We start from the raw sequence: 23988 nt of genomic DNA on the forward strand, positions 1-23988 counted from the left end.
GAGGAAGAGGCTCTTTAAATAAAAATAATGGTAAGGATTTTTTCTTATCTCTTTAACAAAAAAGAACATAATAATTTCCTAGAACTCATAAAGATTTATCTCATACATGAAATATAAAACTCATCCCACTGAATAATTTGAGGAAGCATATATAACAAAGCATATCTGATATGTATATAGTTCTCTATAGTAACATTACTACCTCTCTCAAAGTATAAATTAATTTTGATCCAATGTTAGTCCCAAGTAAAATTATTTGCATAAGCAGTAAGAAGACAAATATAAACAAGTTCTATATGTAAACATACTATTTCTTTAACAGCTACCACTATTTTCGTGAGTTCCAGAGTATTTGTCAGGCTTATACTACATCCATTTTTATAAGTGTGTCAGGTATTGAGCTGTCTCCTTCTCAGATGGTCACGTGCAAAAGAAACCAAGCACTCTTGAGATGTGCACGTAGGGCAGAACAATAGCAGGGCATCTTTCAAACATCTCGCTTTCAAACATCTGCTTCAGCAACACACTGCACACTCTAAGACCAAACCAAGGTCCCCTTCTCCATTCCAAGAAGCTGTAATCTGTTAAGCCATCTGGCCATGAGAAGGTTTAGGTGCTTTAATTCCCCTTACCTACAGGAATGGTCATTCCATGGATTTTGTCTGCCCAACCGGCATAATACCTCAGGGTTTTTATGACTCCCTGGAGATCGACGTAGAAAGCTTGCAAGAATGGTTTACCACTGTTCAGGGATTCCATAGTCTGGAGGACAAGAAAAAGGTAAGAGATATAAGCACAGTAACATTTTTGGACTATTGTACTTAAGTATTCACCATCTTAACAGCTCTCCAGTCATGACAGAGATTTTAATGAAGACCAACCAGTTACATCTTGGCATACTTTTACCCCAGAAGTTTCAGAACAATTATCTGATCCCCTTTGTGTACTTCATTTTGCAAATGTGAACAAAAAGCATTTTCCTTAAAAAAAAGTGGTTTCTTCTGGAGTATTCTGGAATGGCTATGATTTTAAGAACACGTGTGAGTTTATGTGTGTTTGTTTATCTGTCTGTCTTGTGGGTTTATGTGTGTATCCACATGCATGTACATGTGCCTTTGTGTATTTTGAACCTAATAGCCACTGTGTTTGGTCCAGATCTGTAAATGCTGAATTGCTTTAATCAGGAGCCAAGATAAAAATGCTTGTCAAACCAGGTTCTGTTATGTTAATGATAACAGCTGAGAAGGGGCTCCTTGTAACCCCTTATTAATGATCTGAATCCATAAAGAGAAGAATGGACATATCCCTCTTTATATAATTAATGTGAATATAAAAATTTCTCTATATGGCTGCCAAGACTCCTGCTGAGGTCTGAGATATCTATACTGTACAGCCAGTTTATTTATTGCCATCAAATAAACAAACTCTCCTCTAGGGAAGCTCATAAATTAACAAGCTAATGTCCTTATTTTTAAGTTAATATTCCTAGTTTTTAAAAGTATCTTATAAGCTGTCCTCTTAGGGGTTCCTCATTTAGCAAAAAGAATCCAATAAAACATCCTAAGATGTTGAGGAGCTTAACTCATTCTCAATAGCTGTCTAACAGAAATCATTAAGAATGGGCAAAGGACGTCCATGTGTAACACACCAACCATCAAACGAGTTTCTATAGAGAAGAATGGAGGCCTAATTCTGCACTGACTTATATCCCCAAGAGCAATTAATGGCATTGCCTGCAGTGCAATTCAGTAAAGAACTTGGCTCCAGAAATAAAAATCAAATGACAGGCCGAGTAAACTTGATTTGCTGTGCACTTCCTTTTCCCTGCGGCGATTTTACAGTATACGCCGGTGGTAAGATGATTTAAGTGTTGACAAAGCTGGAATTAAGATGTTCTCCGGCTTAGTTCAAAGCAGTTGACATGCGGAAAACAACATTAACAATGCCACTGTTTTGATGGCTCCATCCACCAGCGAAGCAGTGCTGTACCCAGAACTCGTGTCCCCGGCTGAGTGCCGGCCAGCGTTTCTCCTGCCATTTCGGGAGTGGTTGCACCGATCCCTTAGTCTGGCATTTTTTACTCTAGAAAAGTTAGAATTGCAGACACAGACGTGTGTGCACACCCCTGCATCTGTGTGATGTCCAATTAAAAGCTCATTTGAGCCCACTGGAAGGCTCCTGTTGACATTTATGTGCCTTGGATCAGGCTGTGAGCAGACAGCCAGACATCTCGGCCATGAGGCTGAGTGTGGCTTTCAAATACAACTCATATCAGCACATTCGTGAAAATTTGCTCTCAGAATGTAAAACTGACAAATGATTTGACTGTTGATTTTCTTGTGCCACTTACAGCAAGAATTGCCCTGTCTCTCTCAACCAAGTCTGCCAGCTTATCCAAAAGATGGCCTCTTTCCGATGCATCCATTCTCCTCCAAACAGAGCCCAGAGAAAATGCGAGCCGGGCTGCCCTCACTGCTTTGTCCGTATCGACCTGTGAAGAAGGGAGAAAAAAACTGAAGGCACAGAGGTAAATAACATACCCAGGCTTATGAAATTTGCTGTTGTACAACCTTCCTCATGTGATGGGTTTTAGAACTATGATTAATAAAAGAACTGTCCAACAGTTCTGTCCTGGACTAGTTGCTTTGATCTATTTATACATTTTTATTATCTGTTATTTGAACTATTTATACATTTCATTTTATACCCATTCATGGGACGCATTACCTTGTCAGCTTCCTGAATCTCACAGATCTGCTCTCCTGTTGCTGGATTATATACTGGGAATATTCTCCCACTTTCGGAATTCTGCCACTCATTATTGATGAAAATCTAGAAAAGGAAGAGAAGTCATTAGGCCTCCTGCATGAGCAAACTGTGATGTATATAACAAGCTCCCAGGAAAGGCTGTAGATTCTAATACAAAAGACCTGAAACTTATTTATGTCTGTGAAAATTACAGTTTTCAAGTGTTCAGGCTGAGGTCAGCCCCGATGTCTTTCTGTATTCTGTAGCAGTGTCACTATAGGAGCAACATCAGATTCCAAATAACTTGGTTAACATTCAAATTTGATTCAAAAACTGTAACAGATAGACTAAAACCAAGAAGTACCTGTATCAGACAAAAAGCCTTGAAACTGCTGGAGACAAGACAGGGATTTGGAGTAATCATTCAGTTCAGTAAGTAAACATTTGGTCACTGATACAACCCAGTCAAGGCTGAATAATCTCAAACATCACAGTTCTTCAATACACAGTCAGTTAATTATGGCTCCAGTGATGGCTTGCAGCACAGAACTAACTTGCTTATCTTCTTGGAACAATGGAAATTGTTAAATTCTCTCGATGTTGATATCATCTTAATTGTCAGGGGCAAAACAAATTTGAATGGTAATGGTGCTGACAACAGCTGTCTTGAGAAAGGTAATGACAAATGAGTTTATTTAAAGTAGATTTTTACTGGTAGCTGTATACATGTCAGTTGTTTCCTACTGAATGACTTTCAAGAACAGGATGCAATTACTTATTAGCAAATATGAAACAAGTCACTCCAGGAAAATGACTGAGTGAAAGTTTTTCCAGGTATTCAGACTCTTCCTGTCTTTTAAATCTTTCTAAGAACAAAGGTGTTCAAAAAGTCCAGGCACCATAGGGGTTTCTTGGATTTCAGGTATCAATGTACTTTCATTGTATTCCATGAAAACCAACTTCAAATGTGTAAGAGGATGTTCTGACCTCATTGAAATAAATGGGAATTTTACTCCTTACTTCGCTGGAGGCAGGAGTTCACACCTAAAAAAAAGGAATTCACCACCCTTTTTTTTTTTTTTTGCATATGGGACTGTGTTTATAGAGACAGGGACCATTTGAAAGACTGAGAAGTCTCAGTTCCAATCAGAGATACTCAGGTGGTAGAAACTGGACAATCTTTTTACACACGAAGGCACAGATATGTCTGTAGAGTTTTCATTTACCAGACATGAGCTTGCTCAACCTATTCTCCAAGCCAAATGGAAGCCCTGTAGCTGTGTTCTTTCCAGCAGGGCTTATTAGCTCAGGCTCAGTGCCACACTAACTGCACTGACACAGCTTCTGGTTCAGAGCTGCCTCATGTCCAGCTGTCTGAGGACATGTGTGGAGGGAACCTGTGTCTGCCTGGAAAAGACCCTGGAGGTAGAGCAACTGTATATAGCAACAATTACACGAGCTTTTGCTATTATGGATGCTTTTGCTATTACTGTGTTTCCTCCTCTTCCCTGTGCCTCCAACTTCAGCCACTCTGCTGTGTGCCCTTCCACCCACTCCAGTCTGTTCTTTTTTTACTTTCCCCACTCTTTTGTTTAGGTTTTCATAGGCTGCTGAACCCAGGACCTACCACACCATTACCCTTGCTTTCTTTGCATGCTGTATTTATTCTGAACCTGTTCATGTCCTTGGACTTCAAGACACCAGACCGTGCTGGTGTCTTCCTGCTCAGTGATCACACTATTTGGCAAACCCAAGTACTGGCCCGTTAGGACATTTTGGAGCTAAATCAGCTAAAATAAGATAGTGAAAGAATCTCCAGTATTATTTCTAGTGATTAACACCATATGCCAAAACCCTCCAGTGTATTATTGTCACATTTTAGACTGTAAGTGAAAAAAAGAAACTGAGATCTATGACCTGTGTGGAGGAAGGATTTTACTGTCATGCCTTTCATTGAGTTAACTCTGCACCCAGCGTGTGGGGGGGTGCTGAGGAGGAAGGGGAAGGGAGAAAAGCTCTCAGCTTCAGGAGCAGATGGCCAGAGGAGATGTAAGCATGTTTGTTTAAGGTGACAGTATGTACATAAACACATAGGCTTCTCGTGTGAGCTGTACTGAAAGAATAAAGCAGTTCAGCTGAGTACAAGGACCTGAGAAGTCATGGCAACTGCAATTCAGTACTTCCCTTCCAGAAGTCGTCTGTGCTTTTTTAAAAGGATTAAAAAATTCTGACTCCATTCTGCTGGGATTAACACCTATCATCAGGTTTGCTAGTGTATAGGACACGTATTTGTTCTTAAAATACATTTCATCATAGGAATGAGAAATAGTGCTTTGGAATTACAAAAGAGAGTTGCAATTCAAATCAGCTGGAAGGAAAAGGTGTATTATTTTACTGAATGCTCCATTTATCCCACAGATTTAGAAAAAGAACTGTAATAGTAAATATTTCAGATAGGACATGGGAAGGATCTATTTGGCATAAAGTTAGAGCTGAAGGCAAGAGAAATTGCTACTGTTAATGGTTAATGTTAGTTTCTTCCTGTTCCACTTTCTATAAACAAGGTATTGCCTATACAAGCTCATTACTGTAAACTGAGCACATTTAAATTGGCAGTAAAATCGGAGTATTTACTCTAGTGCACAAATAAAGTACCTAGTCCCATGTTTTGGAACAGTTTCAAGTCTTGAAATCCAGCAGCTGGCGTCTTTACAAGCAAAACCTTGCACTTAAACAATTCACTTTTGAAAGTTTTAGGTGTTCTGTGTCAGGTAGTACCATTCAGCAGATATTCCTACCACCAAGACACAGATTCTTTTGCAATAAATTTGCATTCATAGGGGCTTTTATAACTCTTCCAGCACTACTGACTCCAATGGCTGTTGATTAAACGTATATATCCTGTACATTTAATCTGACTTTCATTATGGCCACTTCGTAAAAATGCCATGAAATGGAGAAGCGATGACACATTGCAAGAACAAGGAATCCCTGCAAAGCCTCAAATAGGGTTTTTTTCTGCCTTATTTATAGTGACCATGGTGAAGGCTAACTGTAAATCAGGGAGAATATTTGACAGCAAATGTTCCTATCTATGGATTATATATAACCCATCCTAAACACCAGATAAAAAAGGGGTAACCCTGGAAAAAGAAGGGCTTGCTTCCATGTAAATCATGCTACAAATTGGACAACACCCAGTGAGTTCATTGTTCAACCTCAATTGTGAAGGCTATTCGCATTTACTATTCCCCTGGAATCAATGTTAATTAAGGCTGACTTGGGCTATAAATCAGCCTTTGGTTTTTACAACTTAATTCAGCATTAAGCATATATATGTAAATAAAAGGTAACTGATTAACCACTTGAGTTTTCCAGGAGTTACTGAGGTAATTTGTTTTTGTTTGAGTCCTAGTGTTACCTTTTGTGATATGCAGTAAGGAAAAGAAAAAGTGTATAATGTGTCATGCATTTGCTATGCGGTATTGTGGTAGTTAAATAATCTGGCCTGTTGGGTGCTATCAATAGCACTGTGCCAAAATGAAAAGGGAAGGAGGGAGCATTTGAAAAATCTTGGAACACACAAACATTTTGTTTGCCGTTTACTCTCAGCAAAGCCAGTAACTGCAGTAATGTCAGAGCAGGAAGATAAAAGGCAAACTTTCCTGCTTTCCTGAGGTGTCCCTGTCAGTGAGGTGATTTGGCCAAGGACAAAGCCAACTGGCAAAACAGTCAAGGCCTCTGGTAAGGGAGCAGTTTGGCTGTAGTTGGTGCTCAGTGCTTTAAGGAGGAAAATAAACACGTTTGTTCCCCTGTGCTGCCTAGGGGAACACGCAGGTCGGGCAGCAGGTGAGGCACAGGTGGGTGAGGCTGTGGGTGTGTGAGGTGAGGGCATTTCAAACAGGCCCTACAGTGGCACAGGTGTGCTTGGAAGCTCCCAATTGCCCCTGTGAACATGACCTTGTGAAGTGTCATCATTCTCACGAGAGCTCTTCATAAAGATCCCTTGGCAGCTTCTGTTCCTTTTCAAATGAAAGAGGGAGAGGGCATGGGATTTTCCTAAAGAGAACAATCACATGGCTCCTGGTACTGACAATAACCTCTCGTTCGCACACACACGTTCTCATAGACCTTTTGATAGAACTTTGCAAGATACTGGTCCCACCATGTCTTTGCTAGGTTCAGATTTTGCCTGGGGTTACTCACATACAGCCAATGTTGACAGGGTTCCACAGGGAAGCAATCTGACCCACCCTACAGGCCATGTGACTGTTAGGAGCCTTTGAGATACCGTATCATACCAAAAAAAATATACAAAGGAAAAGTAAAATTCAAAGTTATTGTGTAAAAATTCCAAGTTACTTTGAGACTGCTGACATGTAGTTGGAAGGAAATCATATATTGCATTTTGCACAAGCCCTGTGTTTCACAAGCATTGAGTGCTGAGTTCTATAGCATTTTGGATGCTCATCAGTTTTGAAATCAAGCCAAGAGTAAATGTTCTTAGCATAATGCAAAGCAAATTAAGCTTTGCAAACAAACAACTACAATGTCTCGTTTAAGTAGCCATCTGTCCCAGTTAGCTTACTAATAATTAGCAACTTAATGTTCATTTCAAACCATGCAGGTAATTGGAGTGATAAGTAGTCAAAGAGGATGGGATGTGTACAAACCCAGGCTGGACATTCTAATCTGCAGTGCAGTAGTAGCAAAATTTAGACCAGGGAGAAAATGGACAGGATTTTGTTTTTTCAGCACTATTTACCACTGAGAAAGTACAAAACAACTATCTTAAACATAATTAATTTAAATATAGCACAGAACAAATATCTTTGCAGCTCTTACTTGAAGGAGCTTTGGTTTCATGGTACTACAGATTCCCTCTGCTGTTCAGCCAGGGGCTAGCCCTGGATTTGGGAAATGGAACTGATTTTTACATTCAGTGGGGATTCCTGCATGTTCACTGCCTCTCTCTTTTTTTTTGGTATTGTCTTTCCTTAAAACATACAGAAAAAAAAGTAATTTGGGCTCTCTTAATTCGTAGGAGTAATCAACACAGGTGGCAACAATGTAACTTTCCATTTCCTTTCTTGAAAATGTTCTCAAATGATGTGTGAGTGAAATGATGATCTACATTCTTAATTCGATATTGCTTAGTGATGATGTCATCAGGCATTTTCCTCAGGCTCCCCAGCTGTTTAACTAAGAACTTCAGCCAGTGGACAGACAGTGGCCCAGCATTCAGCTCTTTGGAGGTGGAATTATTTTCCCATGGATTTAATAAACAAGGTTTTTGTGCTGTTGCAGCTCCAGAAATGTTTTTTGGTACAGGAAGAGGATTTTAACATCCAAATAATAATGGCTTCCCACAGGAGACTTGGTTCTGGATGAATGGAGGAAGGAATGGGAATTTCCTAACTCAATTGATTTAGTAGCTGGTTATAGTTTTGTTACATCAAAGATGTTTTTTTCATATGTGGATTTTCCTTAGAGAGCCTTTGACGTTCAATCTGTGGGGATGGGGGAGGGGACATCAGATGCCAAAGTGCTTTATAAAAGAATCACAGCTGTTCAGCCCTCAGCATCTTCTCAGAGCTGGAGGCATTAACAAATACACAATGGCACTTTTTGGGGGGAGAGGGGACATACAACAATTTTCGAGGCATGCAAAAAATCCAGCAGCAGCATTTCCCTTGGTAAATACTGCATAACATCCCAGATACCGGGCACCTGTGCCTCAGTCTGGTCAGGAAATTTCATATCCTTTCCCATCTCGGCAACTTCATTTCCTCTCCTTGGGAAACATTTCAAGAGTCCTAATGATTAGTACAATTGCAAGGGAATGAAGTAGATGGGATTGCCAATCAGAGGTGCAGCTTGTTTATTTTCACAAGCCTTGTTTTCCTTGACTTTTATGGCTGTCTTGATACAGCAAATCTCTCACGTTCTAGCCAGAGAGTGTTGTGAGGCACTCCTGGGAGTGACTGGAAACCAACAGCTGGCTACGGAATCAGCAAAAACCTGGTTTATAAGAAGGCACTAGGAAAGCAAAAGCCAACCCCAGCATACTGACCAGCAATGGACCACTAGTGCCATTTTATTTTATTTTATTTTATTTTATTTTATTTTATTTTATTTTATTTTATTTTATTATATTTTTAAGAGGATTGTTCAGGTGACCAGCAAGAGTCACTGCTCCTTGCTGGCAGTTCACTCTGAGCCAACATCCCCAAACATTCCCAGTGCAGAAGCTGAGGGCAAGCTGTGAATGAGTCTCTTTGGGCATGGCTGCATGGCTTTCAATGGACACACCTCCAGGAGCCAGGGCAGGCTGGCTGAGCACACAGGCACCGGTGGTTATTGTGTCTTTCATTCGTGGTACCACAGAGCAGCATCAGCCCTCAGAAGTTACCCAGGTTTGGGTTCTTGTAATGAGATGCCTTTCAACTGCAGAGCAACTGTAGTTGTATGAAGAGTAATAGTGAACTGTACATGAGTAACAACTTTGCACCAAATTTAATTCTGGCAAGCAAGCTCCCGTGGGCACAGCTGGTTTTCAGCCACCAGAGGTCCAACCCCACCCAGAGTAGAACAAAAGGAAAAATCCAACTGGTTTCAGTGGGAGCTGAATCAGGCCCCAATTGAGGAAAAAGAATCAGTGGCAACAGCCTCTGGAGGGATGTTTGTACTAGGAGACAAAGCTGTTTCACTGGAAACTTGACATATGCTCTAGAGTCTGTGAGGTCTGTAAGGCCAAACAAAACCAGAACATGTAGACTTTTCTTTTTCCTCTTTAGCTGCTGGGTTGTCCTAGCTCCTTCCCTCTCCTTATTCACACCCCCCACACTGTACAAAAAGAAAAATTTTGAAAAAGAAGAAGAGCTCTATTTCTAAAGCTCTGTGTGCTTTGGGAAGTTTGTTCTTTTTTGGACCTCAGAGCCTGAAGGCTTTTGGCTATGGGGTACCATATAAGGGGCTTTCCTTCATAAATCCAAACTTGAAATTTCACTCAAGAATTCTAAAGTCCAAACTTTGGAGTGTACCGAGAGGATTGGAGAATTTTAAACATTTACAAACATACTAGAGCAGGAGGATCAAAAAAGTCAAATTGGAAATAAAATGCACAAGAAGTGGATGAGGCTGCTCTGGTTTTGCTGCCAGTGCAGCAGTACGTCACACTCCAGTAGAATTATGTTTACACAACCTGAGTCCCGTGCCAAGGGTGCATGTCTGATGGGAAGACCAGGCTGTCTAACTGTTCTGGATGTAAATTCCAAGTAGCAAGGCCTGAGTCAACCCTACCGAAATCAAAAACAGTCCTTCAGATCACTGGACTTTGGATTAGAAGCCAAGTGTTTAAAACAAGTGAATAACATCAAGGTCTCAGTGACATTTCATCCTGCATAAATGAAGGCAGACTTCTGCATGCCAGACATGAGCTGGAGAAGGATTCACATCATCCAGCACCTAATGGTGGCAGAGGCTCACTCTCTTCAGTCCCAGTGGGGTGGAGGAGAGGGTAAGCCCTCCCTTGGGGCAGGATCCATCTCTGCCCTATGTCCAGGGGCTGCTGCCCTGGCCCTCCCACCTGGACATGTTGTTTAGGTGCTTAAAGGTAAGACCCCTGCTGAGCCAGCTCCCAGAGGGAAGAGCTTTGGAGAATGGTACACTAGGAAAGGGGTGTGATGGGAGGAGGAATTGGAGGAATCCAGGGTCTCTGAGCAGCAAATGGAATCAGAGAAAGGGCTTGAAGCCTCCTGTCAGTCTGCTGTGAAAGTGGAATGTAACATGATTTTTTCTCCCCTATGTCCCAAATCCCTCACACCAAATGTTTGACCTGCCTGTCTTCCTGTCTTAATTAGTCTTCTGTCTTTCTGGGAGTTGGGTCTGTCCTTCTGCAAATGGCAGCACATCAGACAGGGGAAACCTGTCATGTTTGTTTTCTAAGCTGTAGGGGGCACCCATTTGAAAAAACTCCCGGCTTATCTAAACGTTTTTGTTTGTATGATTTTGAATTAGGAAGTGTGAGTAATTAGTTAAGAAGATTAAATAAGTCTTAACAACATGCAGTAGCGTGCTTACTTTCCTCCTCCCCCAAGTATTTCCTGCACAAAACCCAAGCTGCCAAACTGTGATGATACCCTTTTCTATTTTAGTTTCTCACTGTGCCACATGCTGATACGGCATCCGTTATTTCAATTCAGTCTCATTAAAGGGATTATTTTGTGCCTGGTTGTTCAAGAAAATTAATCTAAAGAGAAGAAACTTCAGATTCATTGTCTGTTGAACTATACCCACCACAAACATTTTACTCCTTTTGGCTGCCTTATTAAACCTGTGGGAAGAAACTTTTCTTACAGCACATAAAGGCTTTCCTCTAAGTAATTTTTTGCTTTTTTTCAGTTAATGAAAAATTTATCTGCTGTTAGTAGCACAATACAGGAGCAATAACATAGCTCAGGTAATATTTCATGTATTCTTAAGAAACTAAGCTCCCAAGCTTTACTTATCCTTTCACCCGTGGAGCTCTTAAATTGCTGGAGAAGAATATTTGCTCTTTCTTAACTGCATCACAAGACATTGCTTGTGAAACCAGGATGACTAAAAAATTAAGTCTGCTCTACATTTTCACTATTAACAAAGAAAAGCCATAGCTGGATGATTAGGGTAAGGATGGCAGTGTTTTTTATGGAGTATGATCCTTGGTGTCACTGCACCTTAAAAAATGAAATAATGAAAGATTTCTAAAAATCCACTAAATAGGGAGTAATTATTTACAGAATCAATTACTGAGCTGTCACTGGGCTTTAATGAAGTTGTGGCTATTAATAACTCGATCCTGCAAACCCTTCCACATGCACTCATTTGAAATGGTGGGAAAGAGGAGGGGTTTGTACAAACAAGACTAGTCTTAGTCCGTGTAGTTCTCGAGTGTTTTGCATTGTTTGTGCATTGCAAGTCTTGTGTGCTCGTTCTGTGTGACAGAAAACAGTGTGAGCTATTTATCTGTACATGGGAAACATGCTCTGCCATTTGAAAGAATCTAGCAGATCCGCACTTGTAGGTAACTGCCATTTTAAATGCTCATCACCAGGAGCAAGTTCTCACTTAGAAATTAGCTGTGCTGCATAAATAAATATTCCTACTAGGATTTCAGGCGTTATAGGCAACGCGGAAAAATACAATGGGCAATTTTATTTTGACTTAAAAGCTCTGCCTGAGAAAATCACCTTATAACTACACATGAGAAATTGCTGGAATGTCAGCTTCATTTGCAGTGGCCCCTTATGGCCTGATCACCCTCCCTGGCACGATAAATCACTGGCAAGATCCTTACCTTAACACGTTTGATCTCAGCTCAGCAAGACTTGGTTTTGATGTGAAGAACTCCAGATCTGTTAGGTCAGAGACAAATAGCAGAGCCACTGACCTGCAAAGTGCTAACTCTATATTAGACCCAAGTGAGCAGCCTTAAGCTCCTGAAAAGTCTGCCTTCACTTCTGCTTTGCATCCTGAGTATTGTTGAATGTTACTGTTAGCATGTTTTCTAAATTATGCCAGTGATATCTCCTTTTGTATCGTTCTGCACATACAAAATCCACAAAAAATCAAGCAAATAAGCATGTGGTGTGAGAAGAATTGTCTTGGGTAAACTGTTAGAATTATCTGTACTTTAGGGCAACATGAAATAAAACTCTATTTATCAGTTTTTTACCTTATTTACATATATGGCTTGCCCTGGACCTTTTTTACCTAGACCATGCTTATGAATATCATAAATAATTGTATTCACCAGTGTGCTCAGTAAGGTGGTTCAAAGTGCCTGTATCTACATGTCTGTACATACAGAAATTCAAACTACTCCTAAAAAGAAAAAATCCAGCTTGTGACATTTACTTTCAAAGTCTGAACTTTCACAAAGAACAGTTTTGTGGCCACTAAGTTTTGCAGCCTTGGTTTGAAACTGTTCCTTATTGTCCTGGTTAAACAGTCACTTATCTCTACCACAGTAAGCAGGAGTGTTAGTCTACCAGAAAATTGGATGTTCTTAATGGGCTTTGGGGGAGAATAGCTTTGCATCATCAGCATTAAGTTAAATCACATTAAGTACCCACTTACAACATAGGGATTACCACTTATGACATCTTTGGTGAAAGCCTTTAAAACAAATTGTTGTGTTTGTTAGAAGAAGCTGTGAGATAACAATTCCCAGAAGTCTGATTTATAAACCCTTTTTGCTCTTCAAGAACATGCAAAGGAACCCAACACCTCTCGTTCAACTCTGCAATGAAATCTCTCAGGCTGGAAATTCTTTTTAATAGAAAGTCTTGAGAAATACTGATTTATTTACTTTAGAATGTTCTTCAGGGGAGAAGAAAACTTTAGCTACATTCCCTTTCCTCAGAGTTCAGTTCTGATTTCTCCTCCAGTTCTTTCTGTTGAGAAGTCATTGCCTTTATATATACAAAACTGCAATAGGTCATTCTGGTTTTTATTATTCATAAGGCTGATTGGGGAGAACTGGGCTTAAACTGTCAAAGTATCCTACTGTGCTTGGATACCTGACAAATTTACACCCCAAAGTACACTGTGGTGCTAAGACTAAAACTGGATGTGAAGCGTTCTTGCAAGAGCTGATTACAGTCTCAAGCAAATAAAACACTTGAGGGTATAGCAAAATAATGCCAATGTTTAAGAGAGTTTAACATTTTTATATATGACTGCTGAGCTATTCTGTATAGAGATGTAGGCCTGCAGGAAAAATGAGCTCTTCTATTTACCTTTAAATAGAAACAGACTAATAACTTTGAGTATGTAAATTAAAAACTTGACCCTCAACTTTTTGCCAAACATGCAGCATTAAAAACATGGACTAAGGCAAACCCAAAATCTAACTATACAGAGATTTCCTTAAATGAGCAAAGTGCACTGAAAGTCTTGTCAATGAAAAGGTTTCCTTAAAAAAACCAAATATTCATATATGCAGTCCTGAGATTCCTCCTCCCCCCTTCCTTTAAAATTCATGTTTCTTTTCCACTTTCTAACCAAACTCCATTTTTCTCTGCTGGAGCCCCTTGTAGTGATACCAGAATGTGGGCAAACCTCATTAGTCTCCCTGCTGTTTACAAGACAGGATTTATGCTCGGTGTAGTGAACACAATGACACGTGATCACTAAATGGCTAAAATCACCATCAAGAATTTAATCTGAGAAATTTTTCACCCAGGCATTGCAAATACTATTGGTATGTAAAGGCATGGAACCCAGCATTAATTACAGCAAACTTGTCGCCCCACGCCCACCCTTCTGCAAGGAGCACACCAGAGACGAGCTGCTTGTGAAGGTTAATGTCATGCAACCTTTGGCAGTTATCTGGTATAAGGTTATGTTGCAAATTCAATCCAGTTAAGTAATAACTAAATTCCCCTGGGACCTAGCTGCAGTTAAATGTTGCTGTTCCAGGTTCACTGCTTTTAGTCTCCCTAAAGACCGTTTAGGCAAACAGCTGGAAGAGCTGACTACAAAGGTTCCCAGTCACAGGGAACCATTCCAGGAAAGCAGGTAAAGGCTTCTAACCAGGAAATAAGTTGTCAAAGGATTTGTCCTGTTGCTCCCTCAAGGAAAGAAATGAACTGAGACAGAGAGCAAGAGCGTGAACACATTTGTGTTTCATGCAGAATCCCAACATTAAAAGCAGTTGTCTTGGCTGGTGGGAGGAAGAGCTGTGCTGCACCCCTCAGTGGGCATGTTCTGAACCGGGCTCCTGGTTATCGTCTAAATAGCAGGGCCTTCCCTCTCCCTCCATGTTGGAGTGCCTTACTAAAACAAAACCTTAGAGAAGTGAAGAGAAACAATGCCAGCACCAATTCCAGTACTGTCACTGCATGGCACCGATGGAATGCTCCTCCTAACAGAGAGGTACAGAGGGGAAAAACACTGCAAGCCCCAGCCTCATCTGAACTCATTATGCAGATCTTGCAGCAGGGAGGGCACTGCCTCCCTGACAATGCTCAAGGGAATAACAGAGACAACTCCTCATAAGGTGACACAGAAAGAGAGGAAAAGAAAGAGCATAAAGAAAGGGGTCTTTTCATCTATACCATGTGTGTGTGTATAGGTGAGCACGCAGAGAAGTGTGCAATTAATGCCATATAGAAGTGCAGACATGCATCCACATGTAAACAGCGGCTCTGAAATCCATCTGTATTGCCATTTCCCAGAATACTATGTACAAAAATAGATGTTTGATCTTCTTGTAGTCTGGCTGGTTTAGCAAGAGATCCTGCCTCTGACACTGACCTACTGTCTGAGTTAGTCATGGTTACACTCCCACAAATTTAAACTCCCCCATCTGTGAAGGAGCCTTGTCACCAGTTTTACAGTGAGGCTGAATCAATTAATGCTTTCTGAAAGATTTGATGGAGCAGAATATTAACACTTGCAGTTGAGTGAGGCCAGCTAAAAATCTCTTTAGTAATGTAACAAATGGATTTTAAAGTCACTATCAAAGGGTTGGACCACCAAGACTCCATCAGCACAGCTAGTACGTTTGTTGTTAGTCTTATATCACAATTTCAAATGGACTAGTGAAAAGGCAGAGCTTGATTCTCACCTCTCAGGAAAACAGCATCCCATAAACATCACAAAAGAGAAGAGGCCGTCAAGTAGCTGTGGTAAAGTGTGATAAGGACAAAAAGAGGAAGACCAACAACATGTCAAGCACTGATGGAAAAGGGGATGAAGGCTTAGCCAGATGTCCGGACAAACATGTGTGCTTGTTTCTCAAGGTCCATGCAGGCTATTCTGGTACAGGACTGCTCCAACCATACCTCACAACTGAAGAAATTGAGAAAATAAAATAAACCTCTTGATTTGGAAAGGCAGGTGGTAATTTCTTGCGTGTTTCTAACAACTCAAGAATAAATTTAAACTACTTCTGTTACAGCTGAAAAAAAAACCACATAAGCAAATGTGAAATGCATATGTTAAGGTATACTGGTGAGCTTTGAAAATATCCCGTGGAATCAGGACAGTGCTTTTATGTCTGGGTGCAAGGAACGTTTAAAATAGACTCCAAACATGTTTCAGACAACAAAATGAATTGGTTCCTTAAAAAAAAATAAATCTATGTATCCACCTGTCAGTTACATAAATGACTTCTCAAATCAATTTGACAGTATAAAGAGGTATTAAACCTAGTTTAAAATTAATTTCTATTTTAAGGACTTTTTACACTAGCAGAGTGGTAAATAAAAGTGAGGTGCAGTGCCTTGGGAAGCACTTTTGTGGTTTAGCTGAAAAGACTTCACAGGGTTTCTCCACTAACTAGATCACAATTTTCATCTAGGTCATGTTATAGTTAGGAAATAAAAGCACAAGTGCCAATAAACCAGCACAAGAAACTTGAGTGTGAAAATGTGTGATCTGGACTGGATCACAGAGAGGGGAAAATTAAGCATTTTTTTTGAGCATAAAGGGATGAGAATTATCAGAGGCATAGCACACTTGGTATGTTTAAGCTATGCAGGGAGGACAAGTGAGGCTGCAGAGAGGGGGGAGCAGCTCCCTGTGCAGTGCATTGCGTGGGTACTGCCTGGAGGAGAGACATAACACATAATATAGAGCCACAGATAGGGAAGCAATGCAGATCATGAAGGATAATAACAGGAGTGAAGTGGTGACTTCTGGATAAGAGCATCTGAAGTGACATTGAAGCGGCACTGAAGAGGAAAAAGGATATGAGGGCAGTAAGACTGGTGCCAAAATAACCACATTTTAGTTCAGTGAAAGCTGCACTGAAATAGTGTGAACAGAGTTTTCTGTATCCTAATGTAAACAGCATTTGACATATACCTGTCAAGGACTAAAAATTGTGTCTTAACCCCTGAGAAATGGTCTTCACGTAAATAATTCCAGCTTCATTGCAGGAGAGAAACACATGAAGAAGCCCTACTCTCTGGGATACTAAACTTCAAGAAGCGGATTTTTTTTAAAAGAGGAAGTAACTTAGAAACTCCCTGCTTGAAGCTAGGAAATTAAAATCCTTAGAGTCAGCATGGAGGCTTAAGAATGTGAAAGAGTCAAAGAAGATTCGCATTCCCAAGGCTAAAAACGGGAAGCACAGGCAAGAAAATAAATGGGGTGGCTAAGAAGGATGATATGAGAGGAAAAGCAGGATGAAAAAAAAGAACCTAAGTGCTAACTTTAAAAGACTGCAAAACACAAAATAAAAAAAAAAAAACAAACCAAAACCAGAAATTGCTACCAAATATTCTGAATAAAATTACCGAAAAGGTAACACAAATAAAACAGTCAGGAGGAGCCAAAGTTAAATAAATAAGCAGATGCAGGCTTTGGGAGAGTCAGTGGATTCTGAAAACAATCAGGCTATGAAAGGTATTAAAGGGAGGCTGAAGGTGTTTCCAGAAGGGGCTGCTCATTTTGTCGGGGGGATCTTAATTTGGCTATATGAAAGTAGATTTTATTTCTTGCCAAAATTTAGAAAAGCAGAGCCACTAGTTGGAACACTAGAGGATGACAGGTAAAATACTTGTTCTACAGAATCATCTGTATTAAATCTAACAGTAACAGTATATCAAATCATTTAAAGTCCAGGACAAGCTGCAATTGTGCTGCAAAGAGTTGAATTAAAGTTTCTGAAATAAAAAGGAATCCCAAATGCTAATGCATCTCAGTTCTTCCAGTTTTCAAAATCTAAGGCATTAGGAATTGCACAAAAGCCAATAGGAGTATACCAGGGTAGTGGTGGGGTAGACGAAAATGATGATGATGATGATGATGATGATGTATTAAGTGGTGTTTTACCCACTGAAGCACGAGAAAACAATGCCACAGCACAAACCTGGAAGAACCTTCCAGTTGGAGAGATCTATTTCAGATGAAATGTACCCCTGAGGTTTTGAGCAGCTTTAGTCACTTGAACCCAAATTTAAGGCATGTTGACCTACTCACAAAAGGATAAGATCAGCCTTTATAAGACAGTCTAAAAATACCTGTATTTGCCCAAAATAAGAAATAGCTCTTCTTTGGAAAGAAATCAGTCTCACTTTAAAGCAAAGCCCTTACCTGTGTAAATACACGTGTTTGGAATTTCTGTATGGAAAGGCACTTTCTAACAGTTTCTGAGTAAAAACCGAGGAATTTTGTATAAAAGCTGCCACACGACCAGAGCATGGCAAGAGGACAGTGCCCCCTGGCATCCTCCTCCTATCCAAGTTCAGCAAAGAGGCTGCAGCCTGTTCTTCCATACAACACTTCCTACATCTTTGTGACTTTCTAAATGGATTTCCTTGTAGCTCACTTATTTTAAATTAGGGCATACTAGAAATCCACATGGAAATTAGCAACTCTATCCTTTCTGTAACCACAGCACCTGCTGTAAGCCTCTCCACAGCTGTCCCACCAGCATCCCTTTAGAGTTTGAGTTCAACTCAAAGTCTTCAATACCTACGAATCCCTCGCAGATTAAGGTCTATATACTCTGGTGGTCAGCGAGGTCCTTGTGTTTTAACCTCCAGCTGAGGTTCAACTGAGATTGAGCTGACCTTAAACGTTTTTATTTGGGTCACAGATTTTGATGTGGATCGTTCTCTGAAGTATTTTCCCACCTCAGTCCAACAAAGCTGGAATGTATTATGTTTCAAGTCATAGGTAAAAATATGGTTCACTAGACTCTCTGTAAAAGGCACTGACTTCAAGTAATCAAGAATTAGGTCCTTTTTTTTCTTTTGTCATTTGGGAGACTATTTCAGCATTGCTGTTGCAGCAACACTTTGACGTGGCTTCACATATCATAGTTTCAGTAATGAAGTGCTCCAAAAGCTTAATTAACTGTGTGACTTAAAATTGATGTGCTGCATTCTTGTCAGAAAGGTAGGTTTCTATTAACAGAAAATGTTGATCAATAGAAATATGTTTTTGGACAAATTCTTGAATAGGGAAATTGTGTTTCAGAAAAGAAACAGGTATATGCAGTCTGAACAGGAATTCATTTGAGAAAGCACAACAATAATGAATGATTGGGCCCTTGGATGGCATTCATTTTTTAGAATTCATCTCTCTCTGTGTAATATTTACCAGTAAATCTTCACACAGCTATTCATGCACTTACTATGCTTGAGTAGGGATGCCAGTGCTTGTCTGAGGATTCCTCACTAGAGGACTGTATAGAACTGCAACTTTCTGAAGATTTTTTATACCTTTACACATCTTTGCTTACATTATATTTACACAGCTTCTTTATAACCTTGTCTCTCTTTAAGTGCATTTTTTGTCTGTCATTTCTTTCAGCTGAACTAAAGTTGATATATTGGTTACTTGTTTCAGAGAAGGAGTTCTACTCTTAAAAACCCCCGAACAAACAGATAAGAAGCTGTGGGTTTTTTTAGAACTGGGGAGAATGAAACTATTTAAAAAAAAAAAAATAAATAGAGAAAAGTTACAGTTCAGCCTTAGGAAAAATAGCTGCAAAACTGTAAAAGAAGAAATGTGACTTTATGCAGGACCTGACTAAGAATTTATGATATGGACCACTGAACTCATCTTTTGTCATTTATCTCTGTAAATGTGTGAGATTTCTTGGAAGATAGTTAGTCAAATTAGGAGCCGAGATGAATCAGTGGATATAATTTATTTAGACTTTAAAAAGGCTTTTGATGATAAAGTCCTTAGCAAGAGGCTATTAAGGAAAGTTAGTAACCATATGGTGAAAGATAAAGTCCTGCCATGGATTAAAAAGTGGTTAAGAGATAAGATAAAAAGACTGGAAATAAACGGATAATTCTCCCTGGAAAGAGGTTAATAGCAAGGTGCCCCTTCATTACGGTGACTAGCAATCGATATCTTGGTTCACCTGCTTTTGCAGATCATTAATAGTAAGGTATAGAATTTGTAGATAAAAATGTTCAGGCTAATCAGTGTACTGCAGAAAATATTACTAAGGCTGAAGTAAAACGACATTTGGGCAATTCAAGGGAGATGAAATTTGCCAAAGGTCGTAAATGCAAAGAAAAGGCTCTTGAAAGGAAGGGTCCAGACTTCTGGATGCAGATCTGTTCCCAGCGACTTGAAATGTCAGACAACAGGCAACTGTTCCTGTGCAGTGTAAAGAAGGGATGACAACTGGATTCAGTGGTTCCATGGTGTGGTGCTCCCAGGAACAAGGCAGTTTATGGCAGCAAATAACTTCAAACAGGCAGAGCCCATTAAGATCTGTCGGGAACAATTTTGCGTGGACAGGGTGATGGACAAGCTGCATCAAAAATTGCCGGACTGTGGGATTTATCATAAAATGTGGCTATACAAGACAGAAATTTAATGTGGGAATGCATCAGAATTGGTGAACTTCTGTGGGAAATGTTTCTGAAGGACAAAATGAAATGAAAAATTAAAGAGGGATATTTTTTTTCAGTCAGAATGAACACTCAGAAGAGAGTGTGAGAGGATGTGTGTGTCCCAACACAATCCTCCATACAGCCAATGCCCAGACAGCCACAGATTTTGGATCAAATCCTTGCTCTGTCTAACATCATGAGTATTCTTGGAGAAAAGACATGAATCCTGCTTTTCCTTCATGAGGGTCCTGCCCACTGGGATATCAAGTTGATGTCTCAGAGACCTCATAGAAACTTAAGAGTGAATTATTCAACAGGAAAGAATGTGAGACTCTTTCCAAGGATAGCCAAAGGTGGCAAAATTTGGGCCTATCCACCATCAGAAATTAGGAATCCATATTCAAGTTTCTGCTCTGTTTGCTTCACAGCAGGGGTACGAATTTGTCTGCTTTTCAACTTGGGCAAGTGCTCTAATTATTATTGACCTTCTGGTTTTGTTGTGCAAATAAATATATGGATCCTTTTGTATTTCAATACTTGAAATTTTAAACATTTTTTGCAAAGAGGACAAAAGCACTAATTGCACAGCACTTGTCCTTCGGTGTATCATCTGACCTTACAGACTGGACAGAGACAGAAATATATTATTGCGCAGTTTGATGCATTAAACCAGTTTGCATTTTCCCTAAAGATCCAGCCTTTCCCTAAAGATTCAGCACAGTAAGAGGTCACTGCTACCATAGTTACCCACTCTAATGCAGCATTCTGCAGGAGTTCTCTAGTTGTGACCAGTTTCAGCCTGGTGGTTTCTGTGTTTTTAATGCTCTTGAATTACATGGCTGTACTGGAGTAAGGAAAGGCAGGGACTGGATACATGTAGGGCTACAGTTGTTTCTTGTCCCTCATGAAATACTTGGGTAAATTGGGTTTATGTAGAAGAGTTTAAAAGTTTGGGAGTAAAGAAATCCTATATTCAGGCTGCTAATTGGAAAGAAGTACATAAACAGTTTGCAATTGCTGTATGAATTGATGGACTGTAGTACTAAACCCAAAATATGAATACACTAGAAGAGAATTCAAACTGTAGATTTAAACAACAGTAAATCTAAATACGGTTTATACACTACAACATCATATATGATAATACAGAGGGACATATCTAGTGGCAGCATCACAAGCTGAAGTGTTCCACAAAGGGGAAAGTAGCTGTTCTATTTGTCTACTCTTCAACCAAACATCTCTAATTTTCTGTACCCAGTCTTTTGTAACAGGACTGTGCTCACCCACCTGACCCAAAAGGTGAGCTGGTTTTCTCAAGCATCACTCCCTGATTCTGACTTCAAAAGGCATTAAAGGAGCTCATTCAGGGAAAGACAGGTGGGAAAGTGCATGTATTCATCACTTACTTGAGTTTTGCCAAAGCTTTTCTGCAGTTCAAAAAATGACAAAGATTCTGCATATTATTCTAAATAAAATAGATTTGCTGCCTCCTATCTTAATGTCAGTCTAGAAGTTTATCTGGAAAACACGTGCTGGAAATTTTGATGAAAAGGATAATGCCAAGAAAGCATAATGGTGATGAAAGTACTGAGCCTTAATACTAAAATGCTTCAAACCCAGATGCTTATCATACGAGAATTTGAAGTGTATTTGTTAGCTTTTGTCTACCCAGAAGCAGTTTGCCTACACTTCATACAAACTCCTGTATACAGCTTTCTTTTGCAGTGCTGGGTAGTTTTTCTGGTGTGTGTGTGTGGAAACTGGACAGATTTTAGCCTATGGCGTAAGGGTAGAGGTAAACCCTTTTACACTGGACAAAGAAAATATGATTGTCAGCTAATTCATAGGCTGTTCATACAGAAATGTTTCATGTACCTCTTCACTGCTACTGCACTGTAACTTCATCCCTTTAGAGTATCTCTTTATAAAAAGCTCTCAAACCCACAACTCTTCAGCTTTTCCTTATGCTAAAGTTGTTCAGCTCTTTCTCAGACTTAAATCAGTTGGCAAGTAAGAAACTTAAAACACCCATCTGGATTAGTGTCCCCAGTATGATGCAAACTGAGAATGTTTGTTCACTCAGCCACCTGATATAGTGACAGAGCTGGGACAGGACAAAGCCCTGGGGTCCTCATTTTATATCAAGCTGTCTTTTAAAAAGTCAACGTCTGACTAAAACCACAGTGAAAATACTTTGTAAAGCAGTGTGGTTATGCCATAACAAAGGAAGGATGGCTACATCCTGTAGAAACACCTTTAGCCCCTCAGATGGAGACAGCCAGAGGGAAATGCTGCAAAGGGCTCAATCCACTGGGCTGATTCCATATCTACTGTCAGATACCTGGGAGGCATCTCAGGAGGGAAAATGGAGTTTTGTAAAAGCACAAAAAAAGGAGTATCAACACGATACTACACTGAGAACCCTGTGATCACCCTCAGAAGCTGTCGGGTTCTCAGGGCTGGGCTTCCTGCACAAAACACACCAGTAAAGTGTCCTTACTGGATGTCATGCCACAGCTTATCTCACACATCTGACATTTCTGGAGCAGCCCATTCTGGGAGAGTTTCTGGCATAAAGTCGACCTTTGTAGAAGCGTGACTTGTTGCCGGGGGAGGGCTGGATCCCCTTCCTACCTACATGCCCCCTTACATATGGAGCACAGCACTGCCAGCACACTCCTGACGAGTCTGACGAGGGCTCACTGTGCCACAGGGCTGCAGAGCAACCTAATTCCATGGAACGCTACAAGACGTCCTATTCTGCACATGCAATCCCTCCCCAAATGTCAATGTTAAGAAGTAAAGAGTTAAAGAGCCATCATAGTGAAAAGAGAGATAATCTTGCACGTAGCAGTCCTAGTACTTGCCAGCCATGCAGAAAAACTTAACCCTGTGTGCTTGGACACTCACCTGCATGTCTGGTTCACATCCTGCTCACTAGTTCTCATTAAGCACATCTACAACACTATTTTTCACAGATCATGCCAAGGTATTAAAAAAACTGGGGAAAAAAATATTTCTAATGACAGTTTTTTAAAAGCAGCATCGGCTGACTTCCAGCACTGAAGCCACAATAGCGACTGCTGCACATCTTACATAAAAGCAAGGCATTGTGTATTTTCACCACTGAACATATTTTACCTGACCAATTACCTCTGTGCTCCATCAGGTGTACAGATTGGAAGGACTTAATACACAGTTTTCTGGTTCCTTCAATAAGCCTACTGGAGCAATATATCACAAGTTTCAATAATTCTGCCTAATAATCGAATAAATGAAAATCACTCAGGTAGTATTTGTTTTACCTGTGTTCTCGGAAGGAGCTTTCATAGCAACCCCAAGGGTGATGCAGTTTTTCAAAGATTAATGAATAATAATTTTTTTTTTCCAGTACATATCTTTACATACACATCTTTAACAAATCTCATTTAAGGAATCTTGGAATTTTAACATGTTCTATCCTAACAAAACTGTCTATTTACCAACTTTAGAATTCCACAAATAGAATTTAATTGGCAAAATATAATTTACGTTTTTTTCACTCGGTTTAAATGTCCACAAGTACTTCTATTTTTCACAAAGATTTAACTCCCAAATGGTTAAGATTCATAGACAGATGTAATAAAGAGTTCAAGAAGTCTGTGTCCTGGTTGTGTATTTAAAATTCCCAGCTAACTAGCAGGAGAGAGGCTGCTAGGAATGCTTACAGATGTCTGATTTTACAAGGTTTGAGTTTGTTGTTTTCTTTTTTTTTTCATGCCAAAGTGCTTTAGTCTAATGTTATTTGTTGTTTATGGAAGTTGTTTGTCATTTAGGACATGAAGTGACCACTCCCTCAAAAGAAAGAATCAAGTTACAATCCACTATTTCATTTCTGATTGTTTTT

The 23988-nt window shown here is 39.9% G+C and overlaps 1 protein-coding gene and 1 long non-coding RNA gene across 5 annotated transcripts in view; one reads left to right on the forward strand and one right to left on the reverse strand.

Annotated features, from left to right (window-relative positions):
• Positions 1–23988, forward strand: part of LOC116792690 — a 123165-nt gene that overhangs the window by 98838 nt on the left and 339 nt on the right. For both annotated transcript variants that reach the window (XR_004359230.1, XR_004359231.1), the window contains exons 5-6: positions 639–780; positions 2353–2527. This is a non-coding gene — a long non-coding RNA (uncharacterized LOC116792690). The remainder of the gene's footprint in view (positions 1–638; positions 781–2352; positions 2528–23988) is intronic.
• The window catches only part of ALDH1A2 (aldehyde dehydrogenase 1 family member A2), a 55790-nt gene that overhangs the window by 26900 nt on the left and 4902 nt on the right, over positions 1–23988 (reverse strand). For 2 of the 3 annotated variants that reach the window (XM_032699858.1, XM_032699856.1), the window contains exons 2-4: positions 2728–2832; positions 2351–2491; positions 633–762 (exon numbers count right to left, since the gene is read on the reverse strand). In XM_032699858.1, the coding sequence (XP_032555749.1) occupies positions 633–762; positions 2351–2425 (205 nt within the window). In that variant the 5' untranslated portion in view covers positions 2426–2491; positions 2728–2832. Of the gene's footprint in view, positions 1–632; positions 763–2350; positions 2492–2727; positions 2833–3979; positions 4092–23988 lie in introns of those variants that run through there. The other variant, XM_032699857.1, reaches the window with a different exon arrangement.

This window comes from Chiroxiphia lanceolata, chromosome 12 (genome assembly GCF_009829145.1).
Source record: "Chiroxiphia lanceolata isolate bChiLan1 chromosome 12, bChiLan1.pri, whole genome shotgun sequence".
Classification (NCBI taxonomy): domain Eukaryota; kingdom Metazoa; phylum Chordata; class Aves; order Passeriformes; family Pipridae; genus Chiroxiphia; species Chiroxiphia lanceolata.